Genomic DNA, 16,853 nt, shown 5'->3' with positions numbered 1-16,853 from the left:
TATCTGCCCTAGGGCATTTATAAGCCTAGCCAGAATGTGTTTGGCTTTCGCCACCCATTTTAAATTTATTTTGCTATGCCCTTTTTCGAGGTTAGTATACTGTGCCTCTGTCTAACAGTGACACAGAAGTGATAGTAAACCTATGATCTCCCATCCACTCATCAAGATTCCTCTTGAAGAGAGTCAATGAGGGACTCTGCCTAACCTGGACTGGGATTTTATTCCAGAGTGAAGGGAGCCTCTGGGTTATGAATCTGTCCCTCCAGCATGTCCTATTTATTTCAGTGCTGAGGTTCAAGTCTCTCGGTGGCGTAGCTCGGTGGGATTTGGATTTTCTGAGGTGCAGCATGTCCATTAATTCTGGGTTGGACATGGCTTTATCGTCAGGCACACAGATCCTCTGAACAGGCGGTATGTCACTGAGTAGAGCTGCAGCATATGGCATCTGTTTGAGCCCTTTGATCCTCTTGGTGAGGTATTTTTGGGGTCTTTCCACTTGCTGCAGGTGTCTGGTAAGATACATCCCAAAAGGGGCATTGTACTCAATTATGGGCCTGATGAGGGATGAGTAAAGATGATCTAGATGTGAATCCCTTCATGATTAGGTGGGCTATATAAAATATTTTTCTAACCACTTTGGCCACGTGGTTGTCAAATGAGAGATTGCTATCAACTTAGGTCCCCAGGTCCCTAATTACTTCTTCTGTACTTAATGGATTACCACCTATGTGGTAATTTTGTGGGCTTTTGTTTTGCCAAAGGGGATGACTATACACTTTTGGCATTTAGCTTGAGGCCATGGCTCTGGCACCAGTTGTCTGTTTCTATGAGGCCCTTTTGGAGACGCTTTGTGTGGCTGGAGAGTTTTGCAGTCATCTGCGAACTTGGCCAGCCACAGTCCCCCGTGTTGGCCTGTACCTCGAGAAATATATATAACCGACAGAGAGGTCCCAGGACTGAGCCTTGTGGGACACCACTTGTAACTGGTTTGAGTCTGACATGGCTCCAGCAATTCTAACCATGTGGGTTCTGTCCTTGAGCCAATTTGCAATCCATCTAGTGACATAGGGGTTTATATTTAAGCTGGTCAGCTTATCTATAATGCCCGAGTGGGGTATTGTATCGAGGCTTTTAAGTAGGTCCAGGTAGGCTGTGTGGACCACCTTCCCTCGCCAATGGCCTTGGTGACTGTTTCAAAGAAATCAACCAGGTTTAAGAGGCAGGAACCGCCCTTAACAAAGCCGAACTGGGTAGAAACCAGTGTTTGTAGGTCCCCAATATTTTTATTTATGAGGTGCATGATGATCCTTTCCATAGCTTTGCAAGTTTCCAGGATCCGTTGAGGCACCACCTTTATGGAGAGGGACCACTGTTGCTGTACGCCACTCTTTGGGCACATATCCTGTAGTAAGGCTGAAATTGAACAGTAGTTTTATGTTTGGGTTTAGCTCTTCTTAGAGTTCATGTACCATTGATGCTGTGTTTTTGCTTTGGAGAGGGCGCTTACCTGAGCATCTGAGATGTCAGGGGCAATATATTTGCCCTTTTGGTGGGGAGGGGAGAAGTTTCGCTGAACCTGTCAGCTAGGATGTTGGCAATGTCTATGGGTTCGTGTATTTTTCTCATTTTGGACTAATTCTGAGCATATCTGGGAATTACCACCCAGGTTCCTAACATAACTAAAGAAAGCCTTGTGATTATCCTTAGTGTCCTGTGCAATTTTTCTCTAAGCTGGCCTTAGACAATTTTATGTGTGCCCGTAGTTTTTGCTAATACTGATCAGTGATGCCTTCCTTTGCTCTATCATTTAGTAGCTTCCTCCTTCTATTGTATAGTTTGTTTATGGCTGGGGTCCACCAGACAGGACGCCTGCCTTTGAGGATTGGGTCTTGGTTTTATTTGGGATCGATCCATGCATTCCTGAAGGTGTTCATAGAATGATTCCACCTCAGTTTTGAGGAGTGTGAAATTTGCTTTAGAGAAGTTTTCCACTGTGGTTTTCTGGGCAGTGATGTGAATATCCAGTGAGATTAGTTTATGGTCTGATCTTACAGTGAGGGAGGATACACTTCTGGTCTGGAGAGAGTCCCCATGTGTGTGATGATCAGGTCCAGTATGTTTTCCTCTTGTGGGGAGTGGTAAAGTTGTTCCATAGCATTTGAGTTTATAAATTCTAGGAACCTTTTATTTTAAAGTGTTCTCAGGAAGGCCGAGTGGGGTTCCTGGGTTTTACTAAACTGTTAATAAACAAATAAAACATTGATTAAGCAAGAAAATGCAGCAAGTCAGGATAAAGGGGGTTATCTGCCCATTATGATAGGGTTAGCAATGGTGTCCCATAGAGCAGTGCACTGGGGCTGTTTCTTATCAGACTGTTCTTCTCAGATATAAAATTGGTTCTGGATATCCAAATATGATAATGATTATAAGTTTGGTATCATTTGTTTGTGTCTTTCGGCTTTTCCCGGTTAGGGGTCGCCACAGCGGAACTCCGGTCCACTAATGATTGGCAGTAGATTTTTACGTACTGGCTTGCCGGGCCTAACGCACAACCTTCAACGAAGGAACGCCTATTCACGCATGCCGCTACACAGAAGACGCTCTAACTCAGAATCGAACGGGCAACATCTAACTGTGAGGCGACAACGCTACCGCAGCACCACCATTGCAGCTATAAGTTTGGTATCATACGTAATTTAATAAATGATACCAAAATTCTCCAAGGTGATCTAGAAAAAAATAGATATTTGGTGTAGGAGTAATGACCTCACCTTTAATATTAATATTGAATATGTGCAGTATATTATCATGAAACATGACACAAAGTATGTAAACTATAATTACAAAATGAACAGAAAAATTATTAAAAAGTACATTATCATTAAAATATAGAGATAATGCTAAAATAATTTAAACATTGATGCGAGTGTGTATCTGCCGAAATTAAAAAAACATATTTTGCAGGCCATCTAATTTATCATAAGGCTTGCAGGCCATCTAATTTATCATAAGGCTTATCTAGCCATTCCAGGGAGATTTATGCCTCGCTGATCAGTCACAGTTTTGAATCCAGTGCTGAATTTTGCTACCTTTGAAAAAGCCACATGAAACAGCTCATAAATATACAATAATGTCTGCAATAAAAAAAAATCACAAGGCTAGAAAACTTCAACAAACAAAAAATTCTTCAGGAACTGTCCCAATGTTGGTTATAGGTCACTAAGAGGCAAACTCTGCTTTCATGTATAAGGCAACATCTGATCTGTTCTGTTCAGTACTCTATATCTGCAACACACCATTGAGGGAGCTAAAAACTAAGGAATCTAACACCAAAATAAATGTCAGCAATAGAGAAAAAAAATTATAAATACATTACATAACACTTTTCAGGATTCTAGAATAGCTTCAGTTTACCATCAGAAGTCAGTCACCGACTTCTTTTAAAATGCTATTTACCTATTTATATTTATTGATCAGGATAGAACACTGATCCTTATGGATCTACTTAAGGCTCAGCCCAAGAGCAAAAACATAGCATACTGAAAAACATGCTACAGTAATGGTAGAAGAATTTTCAAAATCATAAAAGCGTGTATGCAGAGACAAACTACTGGTAAATATGCATGTTCATAGTGCAGGCATGCACATGTTAGAACAAGTACAGGGTAGAATAGATATTTAGAATCTATGAAAATATACAGCATGAACTGTACATAATGAGAATGCGTGTACAAGATGTTAGTAAGCAGAACTCTCTCCTAGTCTGTCATCTCAATATTAGAAGCATTAATAACAAGGTACATGAATTGCATGCACTTCTGGATGTCCACTCTCTTGAGATTCTCTGTTTATCTGAAACCTGGTTAAAACCTAACACTAAAGACAATGAAGTGTTACCACCTGGGTACAATATACATAGGCTGGATCGTGCTTCGAGAAAGGGGGGGTGGGGTAGCTGTACTCTATAAATCTGAGTTGAATGTCACCATAGATGTAATACAACCACCTCAGATTAATAACTCAGAGATTCTTGCCACCAAATTGCAACTTAATAAAAATAAATGCATTAATATCATCTGTATGTACATTCCCCCAGGTAACAATATATCTACATTTGAAGATATCCTGCACTGGCTATCATGTCACTACCCCCAAGAAACCCTACTACTTGGAGACTTTAACATAGACTGGGGCACCTGTTCCTCAGAATCCCCAACCACCCATATTAACCTGCATGCATTTGCACAAATTATATCCACCCCTACCAGGATAGGTAAACCCAACCAAAAAGAAAGTATACTTGACTGGGTACTCATAAATAGTCATCCCCAACTGTACATCTCTGGTACCCTCCTTAATGGCCTAAGCGATCACCTTCTCACATATGTAATTAAGCACAAAACCATTAATTCCCAACAACCCTTACTCAGAAAGGTTAGAAACAATAAAAACATTGACCCTGCCAAATTCCAACAAGAACTAAACTCATGTAATTGGTCTATTCTAAAACACCTCCCCTTAGAGGAAGCAGTAGCATACTTTAACAACAAATTCCTTGAGATCCTTGATTTGCATGCACCTGTTCGTTCAAAGAGAACCATGGCAAAAACTGTGCCATGGCTTTCTATAGAGTCTAAACTCAAAATTACCCTTAGAAACAAAGCATGGACTTTATGGTGTTCTTCTAAAGACCCTCAAGATCACATTAAATACAGGCAATCCAGGAACGAAACCAAAAAATCAATTTTACAAGACAAAAAAACAATACTACTACAATTTACAGACAGTAAATCAAAATAACCCTCAGAAGTTTTGGGCAGGGTTAAATAATCTACTACATCCTGGACAAACTTCAACCCCAATCCCTGCTGCTACTATTGATAAAACCCCTGAAGATGTTTCTGATAGTTTTAACCAATTCTTTACTGAGGCAATTCAAGCCCTAGCTAGCCAACTACCTCCTAGCTCCCCTGGTCCTGAAAGTAGCACCCCTAGAAACCTACTCGCGTTCAGCTTCCAACCAGTCGCCACTTCACTTATCCGTACCTTGATCAAAAAATTAAAACCCACTACACTTTCTGCTGATCAACTCCCTGCCGAGTACCTACAAAAATCAGCTGATGCTATTGCTTACCCCGTCTCAATACTAATCAATCGAACCATATTAGAAGCTAAAATTCCCACCATCTGGAAAATATCCTATGTAATCCCACTTCACAAAGGAGGCAGCTCTACTGAATTCTCCAGTTATAGGCCAATAGCTATACTGTCTCCACTTGCAAAGATTATGGAAAAATGTATCATAGACAACTCATGCACCACCTAATCCAGAATCGCCTTATGGCAGACACTCAGCATGACTTCTGTCCTCATCACAGCACTACTTCAGCCCTCCTAGCCTTTACCAACACCATAAACCATAATCGCAACAATAATTATACATCCTCAGGCCGCTTCTTGGATCTTTCCAAGGCATTCGATATGGTTGACCACCAACTTTTAATCCACACCATGCAAACATTCTGTCTAAACACTGGAGCCCTTCAGTGGTTTCAATCCTACCTGAATGGTCGACAGCAGGCTGTCCTCTGGCAGAACAAACTCTCTAACCTTCTACCTAACACCCTTAGAGTACCACAAGGCTCTATACTAGGGCCCTTGCTGTTCTCCATTTTCATTAACGACCTTTATACTGTCATCCCAAAAGTCAGCTGTATCCAATATGCTGATGACTCTACTCTGATTTGCTCAGCCACATCTCCAGTAGAGTTATGGTCAGCTACCCAGACCACCTTTAATACAATAGAAAACTGGCTTTCTGAACATCGTCTGATCCTAAATCCCCCCAAAAAAACTAAAATGCTGTTATTTTCACCAACACGTAGGTCTACCGCTTTCACCTTTACCATAAAATCAAATGATGGCACAATATTCTCCCCTGACCCATCTACAAAACTATTAGGTGTCATCATAGACAATAATCTAAAATTTGACCTACATGTTAACCAAACTATCAAAACCATCAATAAAAAACTAGGGTCACTTTACAGAATAAAAGCCTTCCTAACCCCTCCAGCTAAAATTGCCATAACTCACTCTCACCTTCTTTCAACCCTTCTGTATGCATCCCCTCTACTCTCGAATTTAAACAAGACTGTCCTTAACAAACTCTCAATTTGCTACAACCACATTGCCAGGTTTGCCACTGGGCTGCCTTTTAGGACACATCATTGCATCAATCTAAATCAGCTTGGGTGGTTTGAACTACCCAGCCTAATCCAGTATAACCAACTGATTATGGCCTATAAAATCCTCTATAATCCAGACAATACTCCTGCACTTAAAAATATTATCACCCCCTATAACAATCCTAGACCGCTTCGATCCTCTAACAAACTACTAATTCAGACTAGCAAAATTAATAACACAGCCGGTGATTCTCTCTTTGCAAACTCTGTAAGTAGATCCTGGAACTCTCTTCCAGCTATTACCTTACTTTCCACCTTAGGTCAATTTAAAACTAGACTCAAACAACATTTGTCACTTAACTGGCTATGTCAATGTATCAAGCCTGGCTAACTCTCTCTAGAATGTGTAAAAATCTGTTAACCAGTTTACTGTGTAATTTAATTTAATTTTGACTTGCGCTCAGGATTAACTGTAACCTGTGGAACTTGTTTAACTTGCTTACTTATGTAATCTCTGTAAATAGTCTGTTTGTAATGTGTAATGCTGGTATTATGTAATGCTGTATCTGCTTACCCTTGGAGCTTTTCTCCCCGGGCCTCTGCTGAAAATGGACATGCATCCAGTCGGACTATCCCGGTCAACAAATGTAAAATAAAATAACTAAATAAAAACTGAAGAATTACTGGGCTAGGTTATGTTTGGAAAGCAATACCATTTAGCTGGTTTAGAGAGTTGGAGTTGAGAGTTTTCCTCTCAGACACAATTGTTTTCTCTTGATATTTGTGTATGTATATAGGAAGTAGAAAATATCAGCATGGGGTTACAGCAATCAAGCTTCTTAAAACTTCTTTACTCCGCCTTTAGTTACTCAACTTCAAGTTCCTCTCATTGTACCATAACCATTACTTAACCATCTCCTTTAGTCTTAGCTCAAAACATCCGTCATTCTAAATATCATTCCTTAAAAAAAAATTATTATATTTGTTCCAGAAATGCTCTCCTGTAATATATGTCCTTCTAAATGCTTCCAGAATATGAAATGATGTGTCATTTAAGCTAAATACATATCGTGTCACTTACTGATTCACATCTCCTATAATTGCTGCTATAATAATCACCTGCTTTTGTGCAGTATTCTAAATATAAATAAATATGTGTCTTACGCTTTGAACAACCATTTTACAATACTGTATTTTGTCTATGTATATTATATGAAAATGTATTTTACTGTACTGTAGTATGTGTAATTGTTGCAATGTGTACTGCATGCTCATTGTTATTTTTTATTTATTTATTTTTGAGGTTTTCTCTCTGGCCTTTTGCTGAAACATGGTTTCCAATCCAGCTAGATTTTCTTGATAAACAAATTCAAATAAATAAAGTAAATAAAGTCAGTGGGTCATAATATTGATAGTCATATCTATGAACCTAAGCACTGGGTACAAATAGTGCATATATTGTGTGCTTCAAGAAATCTGTACTATTATCTTTATTAAATCACAACTTAAACATTGGCATAGGTACACATAATACAAAGGAAAACAAACCAGTGACAATTGCATTATTTTTATGCTGCATATATATACATATTTTTTTAAACAATTGTCATTCACTCCAAACATTATATAAATTACTCAGTTTCCTGCCTTCCTTAAAATCTCACTCCTCAAAATCAGGAGCAGTTGAGAAGTATGCATAGTACTGTACGATACAAATAATTCACCTTCGAGCTAAACTACAACCTATAATAGCTTAAATGTGTGTTACTTCTATAATGGGGGGAGGGGGCAAAGGCCAGCTCAAAGTAAGTGACATTTTAACATACTCTCATTAACTTAGAAGTTTTCTATCTTCATTTTCTGAATAATAAGAGTTACAAAAATAATGTTTAACATTGTCAACTGAATGTAATCTTCAGCGGTTTAACAGGAAAATTAAAAAAAAAATAACCTAAAAGGACAGGATAAAATTCTGAAATAAAATTCGTAAATATGATAGCTTAAATGTCCCACCCATTATACTTTGACTCGGCTAAAACAACGGACTTGGGTCGGTAGATCATATTGACTAAAAGCAAGTTGGCCAAGCAAACAATGCAGTTCTTTCGGTAAACAGCTGGTGTCACTCCTAAACTGACACCTCTGCGACCCGCCCGTTAGCACCTGGTTCCTCCTCCCCCCCCCGGCAGAGCAATACCGGAAGTACTGCGGAAAGTACTCTCTGGGACTTGAAGTGGGCAACTTTGAAGTTATGTGCTGCTACCTGTTGCTGCATTTACAAAGTGTTATTTGCGTAGTTTTACAGACATTTTTCAGTACTCACAAACTTATGTTATAGGAGTCCGACACCAGAAGGGGGTGCTCAGGACAGACACGAGCATGGGGTTTTAGCAGGAGCGTGGACTCGAGGCGGTGGGTTTGAATTGCCTATGTCTGTTGATCGGGTAACTAAAGCTCAAAGTGGCCCTGCGCATTGAAAACTACCTACCAGAAGATTCGGGAGGGGACTTTGGCACATTGGATACGTTTTGGAACTCTAAGCTGGATCTGGGACTTTATTAACGGCGGTTGGGGGGAATACTTAATACGTGACAGGAGAGATGGAGTCCCAGCCAGGGGAAGGCGCTGGGGCCCCAATTTCCTCTTCAAAAAGTACGAAGGAGAAGAAGTCAAAGAAGAATATTGACGATGGCGGTGATAAAAAGAAATTTGTAAGTAAATAACTCTTGAAGAGTGTTTAGTACTTGAGGCTTATTAGCATGCTGTTGTGAGTTAAAGAAATGGAGGCCATGGCAAAAGAAAGGAAGTGACAAGTAAAAGCACATTGATGGGCATTTCAAGCTGAAGTAGTGTGTCTTTTAGTATATGAGCATGTGTAGGGGTGATGAAAATATTATACATGTACTTGTGTAGGTATTAACACTGGCAGTCCGATGAAAGCAGTGGTGGCCGAAGCTAATGTTTGGAGCTAAGGACAGAAAAGGGATAGGGTGGTTTGACAGGGGTCAAAGGCAAATGCAGAATAAGAAGAAAAATGTTTTATAAAAAGCTGGACAGAACAAAATACGGAGTGTGTGCCTGTGGTTGGGAGGGAAACTGCCTAAATGTTGCTGTCAGCGGTCAGGGTGCAGTAATTGGCTTTTTGTAACGTGGGTTGACCAAGTTAATGAACACTTCTGTAAACTATCTTAAAGCTGCAAAGAGCTGAGGACCACTTTTTAATATGAAAGAACAATTAGAAGTAATTTGTCTGATGAATGTTTTTTTCAGAAGAGATGTTGTGCTTTTATGAAAGTACTTTGGGTGGAGTTGTACTCCCTGAAATCAGATGCTGACAGGTTGTCAGCTGGTGAGTGTGTGTGAGACATCAGAAAAGAATGCTGAAAGAATTAAGTGCATGTTGTTTAGGATGCTTTGATAGCCTAGATTAACTGTATTGTGTGGTGAAGTTTTATTATAATGTAATATAAAGGCTTGGGTGTTTGGGCTACAGCTTACATGCAACATTCTATAAAATTCCTTGTCATTTTACAGTGTTGCAGAACTGCATGGGTGTGGGAATGCATGTTTTTACATCATTTAATTTTTCATTGGAAGCTTTATTATGGTATTGGATATTATGCTGTGTAGATATTGTCATTTTGTTTTGGAATTAATGTGCAGCTTGCATGAATACTGTGTAAAATAAGTACTTTGTTGAGTAGTTCTACATGTATGACTGTGTCTTTACATACTAGATTACAGAGTTTACATACTAGGTTACAGAGTTTATATTCAACTTGTGTAAGCAGGGTGTGTAGCAAGGTAGTTGTTTGTAATTATGATTTTGGTCACACAGAGAGAGAGAGAGTTGCTCATACAGAGAGAGAGAGAGGGGTGCCCCACAAATCTAGTTAGTAATTATTTTAACCCCCTTCCCCTGGCATGCACAGTAAGGTAGCACATTGACATGTGGTAGCTTTAAGAAAGGTTCCAGATACATACACACACTCACAGCTACTATGTAAGATCTAAAGTATGAAGTCATGATGGTTTGTAATAGCATTCCAAGCAAAGAATATGCTTTTCTTTCTCAGACTCCTTTTTTTTGCAAGCTACTGAAAAGGATTCCTAAGTGTAGATAATGCCTAACTGTGGCCTAAGCAGCCTAGAAGTTTGTAATGTTTTTCAAGCGAGCACTTAAAATCACCGAAAATATGTTTGGGTTTTGTCAGTAATTTGAAACATTATATGGGACAGGAATTTTTAAACTCTTTGCTTGTGGGCTGTTTTTGACACTGAGGCAGACAAGTGATATGACTTGTCCAAGTGAAATCTGATGTAGTTGCATTTAGGCACAGTCTCAGTCTGTTATGGTTGTGTGTGTCTTGTGATACTTGTAAGATGAGGAATTTCAGGCATTTTAGCAGCCAGTACAAGACTTATCAGTACATGTGAACATCACTTGATGATTAGAATCATTCTATCATAATTCTGCTTTTGTTCATATTATGCATTTGCTTCGCTTTATTGTTTGTATCCATTCACAAGTAGTGCCCAGTGTTTTTCTGATATACCTTTCAAAATTAGAGAGGAACAGTTGCATGGGTGTCTCACAACAACAAAATTAAGAGTGGTGCTGCACAACCCCGTCTTTGCTGTTGAACATTACTATTCATGGATTCTGTGAACATGCATGCTTTTTATCCCCATTTGTTGTGGGTTGTGACAGAGATTTGGGTGCTGTCTGTGTACCTGACAACTTCTTGACTTTTTTAATGTTTATAGTTATGCATTTTTGTGGCATCCCACACTGGGTATTCCTGGCTGCTGTGATATGGAGAAGTTGAAATATAGTCATGTGACTTGCGTCCACTGCCAGACTAAAATATGTACTACTCCTGTTTGTAAATTACTGCAATGACTTCGACCCATAACAGTGATGTATCTGACCACTTTTTATCCTGCCTTCCATCAACTGGTGTTGTGCCCATATGAAAGTGGTGAGCAGAGCAGGTCATCACCTGCCAAGTGTGTTTGTGGCTATATAAATACATGTTGCTTATCTCAAAACTGTTTTCAGATCTTGTAGGGAGTCCTTTATTATTATAGTAAAGGTGGTAATCTCCTCCAGTCTTTACTATGACAGTGTTAGGGCTAGCAGGTGAAATGTCCACTTAGAACAAATACAGAGTAAAACATCTATTACTTATTTGTATTGTTTTTCTGTTTGAAAAAAAAAATTTTTTTGAGATGTATCTCTGGATTCATTTTCATGAAAAGATGAGGTTTTGGTAACAATTAGCCCCGTTTTAACAGTAGGTTATTCTGTTCTGTGTATATTTACCCATGGTTTTGCTTGGCTTTTGTTGCTGTATAAATATTGAAGAGTACTTGAAAGCCAAAGAGGCGGAAAACATGGCCGAAGACGGGAAGAGAGGAGAAAGGCTAGGACTGTGGTAGTGAGGGTCGGAACTTTGAATGTTGGCAGTATGACTGGTATAGGGAGAGAGCTAGCTGATATGATGGACAGAAGGAAGGTTGGTATATTGTGTGTGTAAGAGACCAGATGGAAGGGGAGTAAGGCTAGGTGTATCGGAGGTGGGTTCAAATTGTTTTATGGTGTGGATGGAAGGAGAAATGGCGTAGGAGGTATTCTGAAGGAACAGTATGCTAATAGTGTTTTGGAGGTGAAAAGAGTGTCGGATAGAGTAATGTTTATGAAGCTGGAAATTGATGGTGTAATGATGAATGTTGTTAGTGCATGTGCTCCACAAGTTGGGTGTGCAATGGATGAGAAAGAAAAATTTTGGAGTGAATTGGATGAAGTGGTGATGACTGTACCCAAGGGTGACAGTGGTGATTGGAGCAGATTTCAATGGGCATGTTGGTGAAGGGAACAGAGGGGATGAGGAAGTGATGGGTAGGTATGGTGTTAAACAAAGGAATGTAGAAGGTCATATGGTAGTGGATTTTGTGAAAAGGATGGACATGGCTGTGGTGATTACGTATTTTAACAAGAGGGAGGAGCATAGGGTGACATACAAGAGTGGAGGAAGATGCACACAGGTGGATTATATCTTATGTAGGAGGGCCAGTTTGAAGGAGATTGGAGACGAGAAAGTGTAGTTAGGCAGCATAGGATGGTGGTTTGTAGGATGACGTTGGTGATTAAGAGGAGGAGGAGTGTGAGGGCAGCACCAATGATCAAATGGTGGAAATTTAAAAGGGGTAATTGTGAGGTGGAGTTCAGGGATGAGTTAAGATAGGCACTGGGTGGCAGTGAAGAGTTACCAAATAGCTGGGTAACTACAGCAGAGCTAGTAAGGGAGACGGCTAGAAAGGTGCTTGGTATCACATCTGGTCAGAGGAAGGGCGACAAGGAGACATGGTGGTGGAATGAAGAAGTACAGGAGAGTATACAGAGAAAGAGGTTGGCAAAGAAGAAGTGGGATTGTAAGAGAGATGAAGAAAGTAGACAGGAGTATAAGGAGATGAGGTGTATGGCAAAGAGAGAGGTGGCGAAGGCTAAGGATAAGGCATATGAAGAATTGTATGAAAGGTTGGACACTAAGGAGGGAGAAAATGACCTGTACCCTTTTGGCTAGACAGAGGGACCGAGCTAGGAAAGATGTGCAGCAGGTAAAGGTGATAAAGAATAATGAGGGAAACATACTAACAAGCGAGGAGACTGTGTTGAGGAGATGGCAAGAGTACTTTGAGGGGTTGATGAATGAAAAGAATGAGAGGGAGAGAAGGTTGGATGATGTGGGGATAGTGAATCTTGAAGTGCAGTGGATTAGCAAGGAGGAAGTAAGGATAGCTATGAAGAGAATGAAGAATGGAAAGACTGTTGGCCCAGATGACATACCTGTGGAAGCATGGAGGTGTTTAGGTGAAATGGCAGTGGAGTTTTTAACCAGATTGTTTAATGAAATCTTAGAAAGTGAGAGGATGCCTGAGGAATGGAGAAAGTGTTTTGGTACCAATTTTTAAGAATAAGGGTGATGTGCAGAGCTGTAGTAACTACAGAGGGATTAAATTGATCAGTCACAGCATGAAGTTGTGGGAAAGAGTAGTGGAAGCAAGGTTAAGAAGGGACATGATGATTATTGATCAGCAGTAAGGTTTCATGCAGGGAAAGAGCACTACAGATGCTATGTTTGCTCTGAGAGTGTTGATGGAGAAGTACAGAGAATGTCAGAAGGAGTTGCATTGTGTTTTTATAGACTTAGAGAAAGCATATGACAGGGTGCCTAGAGAGGAGTTGTGGTATTGTATGAGGAAGTCAGGAGTGTCAGAGAAGTATGTAAGAGTGGTACAGGATATGTACGAGGGTAGTGTGACAGCGGTGAGGTCTGCTGTGGGAGGGATGGATGCATTTAAGGTGGGGGTGGGGTTACATCTAGGATCAGCTCTGAACCCTTTCTTATTTGCAATGGTGATGGACAGGTTGACAGACGAGGTCAGACAGGAGTCCCCGTGGACTATGATGTTTGCAGATGACATTGTGATCTGTAGTGAGAGTAGGGAACAGGTGGAGGAGACCCTGGAGAGATGGAGATATGCTCTAGAGAGAAGAGGAATGAAGGTCAGCAGGAATAAGACAGAATATATGTGTGTGAATGAGAGGGAGGATAGAGGAATGGTGAGGATGCAAGGGGTAGAGGTGGCGAAGGTGGATGAGTTTAAATACTTGGGGTCAATAGTTCAGAGTAACGGTGAGTGTGGAAGAGAGGTGAAGAAGAGAGTACAGGCAGGATGGAGTGGGTGGAGAAGAGTGTCAGGAGTGATTTGTGACAGACTAGTACCTGTAAGAGTGAAAGGGAAGGTCGATAAGAGGGTAGTGAGACCAGCTATGTTATATGGGTTGGAGACAGTGGCATTGACAAAAAGGCAGGAGTTTGAGCTGGATGTGGCAGAATTAAAGAGGTTAAGATTTGCACTGGTTGTGACAAGGGTGGACAGGATTAGGAATAAGTATATTAGAAGGTCAGCCCAGGTTGGAAGGATTGGAGACAAAGCCAGAGAGGAAAGATTACATTGGTTTTGACATGTGCTGAGGAGGGATGCTGAGTATATTGGGAAAAAGATGCTAAGGATGAAGCTACCAGGTAGCAGGAAAAGAGGAAGGCCTAAGATGAGGTTTATGGATGTGGTGAGAGAGGGCATGCAGGTGGTTGGTGAGACAGAGCAAGATGCAGAGGACAGGAAGAAATGGAAACGTGATCTGCTGTGGCGACCCCTAACGGGAGCAGCCGAAAGAAGATGATGATGACTTGAAAGCCAGAGTTGTGTGGTAATTCCTAATCTATTTGAAGATGACTGAGGTAAAACTCTGGTGTGCTGCAATTGCATTAGAAACTGTACATTTGGCAGGTGCAGCAGAGGTAACAAACTGTATCTCCTGGTTTGGAAAGTTTAAGCAGAGCTTGATAATTTCACATTCGTGAAATTAATATTTGTGGTGGGATGGGATACATTAACTAGAGGTTGAGGCTGTTAATTAGCTTAGTGCAGACATGGTCTAGAGTAGCGTTGCAGACCCAGTTTATATACTTTTTAAAGTTTGGTTAGTTTATTGATCCACTGTACTGCTCCTTTTAAGCACGGTTACCCAAGTGACTGTTTTCACAAATGAAAAATTCACATTTCTTGTTGTTCAGAACTGGGGAAATTTGAATCATGACTTGCTTGTTTAGCTCAATTAGTGGGCATTCCATTAATTTCTCTGTGGCTAAATTCTGAAGGTGTGTGTAACATTTATTGTTATGTGTATATGTTTGCGTACATGCATATATTTATCTTTGAGTTTTTGGAAACTTTAAATTAAAAAAAATTAAATTACTCTTCCCCACTGTAGTGTAATCTCTGAGTTGGTATATGTAATTTGCAGCTGGTGTTTTGGGACAAGTTCAGGAGGGCGTGTCCCCCATGTAAAAATGTAGATTTTGTACTTTTACATTTTCAGAACCTCTATCATAGGGTCTTGACTATATTAATTTCGAGTTTCCAAAAACTCAATGATATAATATAAATCCATATTTGGTAACACCTCAATAAGTTGACGCATTAGTGTCAGCTGCAAAAGGTTGACTGATGTGTGAGATGGATAGTCCCTGGGTGAGGGAATATTTCCTTTTCCCAGGGATTGTGCAGTCTCTGAGTTAGTACATATAGTTAGCAGGTGGTGTTTGCTTCAGGAGGTTTGCCTCCCTGCAAAAAAGATGTTATTTTGTTTTTTGTTGGTTGTATTCAGCAAGGATTTTACTCCATTTGTGTGTAGTTTAGTATGTGCGTTTCAGATGTTGACATTTTGCGGTTGACTTTCTTATCGATCTAGTGATATAGTTATATGTACACTGTGTGTGTGTGGCTTAAGGTCAAAAGAGTGAACGCTTGCACCTCTGTAGAGAGTGCTCATATTAGTGAATGTTCTTCTGAATTGTGTGTTTGCTGCTTTTTGTGTGAGACTGTGTTGTAGCAGTATCGAGAATTTGCCCTCACTGCATTGTTGTGTGATCTTGAAGTTGGTATATATAATTAGGTGAGGGTGTGTGGGGTTGCCCCCTGCAAAAAAAAAAGAAGAAAATTTGTTTTGTTTTCATTTAAGATTCAACCTAAAATGATTGCTGTTTCTTGTGTCGCTCTTCTGAGCGTTCCATATTTGAAAAGGCACTCATGTATACATGTATATGCATATATGCACATGTATGTATAAGTATATGTATGTTTGTGTGGGTGTGTAAGTACCTACCTAATTGTGTTGGTGGAGAGATAGATTAGTACTAGGCTAACTGCCCTTGCGAGACATTTTAAGCCTAGCCAATTATCCCCTGTGAGATTCAAACCCTGTACCTTGTGTTTGTAAGGCAAACACCTTAACCATTAGGCCACCCTCCTGATGGAAAAGAGGGTGGTGTATAGTGATTTAGGTGTGGTGTGGTTGATTGCTGTTTAATTGTTTTAAGGGTGGTGTTCTGTTGTTCATTTGACTGTTTTGCTGGACGCTCTGTGTATTATGCTGGTGTTGATGTGGGTTTTGACTATTGTAATTTTCAGTCACTGATGTAGTCAGTGTAATTTTACAGTGAACCAGGTTGCTATGAGCTCTTGACATAAAGAAAATGGTAAAATATGCACAAATGACATGCAGGTCGCGCAGAGTGAGGCTCCTGAAGGGTGAATGAAAAGGCATTCTTGATTTTTGTCAGCTTTCAGAGACTTGTAGTATAGGTTAGTTTCTGTGTAGCCATGATGGTCTGTATTTTTTGAATGAAGTTGTGCTAAACAGTTTTGCATTTTGTCTGTACATTTTAAATAAATAATTTCAGAGTTTGCTTTCTTATTTCAGGACATCAAAGTTATTAGTTTGTTTACTTAATTGGTTGTATGTCGTATGCTGCTACTAATAATTCAAGATTCAAAGCAGAATATGTGTGGTGTAATAGCATTGTTAAACTGAAGTTTAAATGGCTTGAATTTTTTTATCGGCGGACTTTCAAAGGCCACTTCTGTTTTGTGTAATAGTTAATACAGATCCTGTGCACTAATGTTAAAGTCTAAAGTTCTCACAGTGTATATACCAAGTAGACTTGTGCCTTCTTTTAATTGCAGCTAGTACACTGTTGTTAGTTGAAACTGTAAGAAAATGAACCACTGTTCTTACAATTACTGAGGATTATT

The 16,853-nt window shown here is 39.9% G+C and overlaps 1 protein-coding gene across 1 annotated transcript in view; it reads left to right on the top strand.

Annotated features, from left to right (window-relative positions):
- Window positions 1–8,374: 8,374 nt before the first annotated feature.
- DIAPH1 (diaphanous related formin 1) overlaps window positions 8,375–16,853 on the top strand; it is a 2,838,381-nt gene continuing 2,829,902 nt past the window's right edge. Inside the window, exon 1 of the mRNA XM_044069079.1 lies at window positions 8,375–8,899. Coding sequence (XP_043925014.1) covers window positions 8,789–8,899 — 111 coding nt within the window. The 5' untranslated portion in view covers window positions 8,375–8,788. The remainder of the gene's footprint in view (window positions 8,900–16,853) is intronic.

Source organism: Protopterus annectens, chromosome 4.part0 (genome assembly GCF_019279795.1).
Source record: "Protopterus annectens isolate FY-2018-M chromosome 4.part0, PAN1.0, whole genome shotgun sequence".
NCBI classification, from domain to species: domain Eukaryota; kingdom Metazoa; phylum Chordata; order Ceratodontiformes; family Protopteridae; genus Protopterus; species Protopterus annectens.
This window is presented reverse-complemented; position numbering and strand designations above follow the sequence as displayed.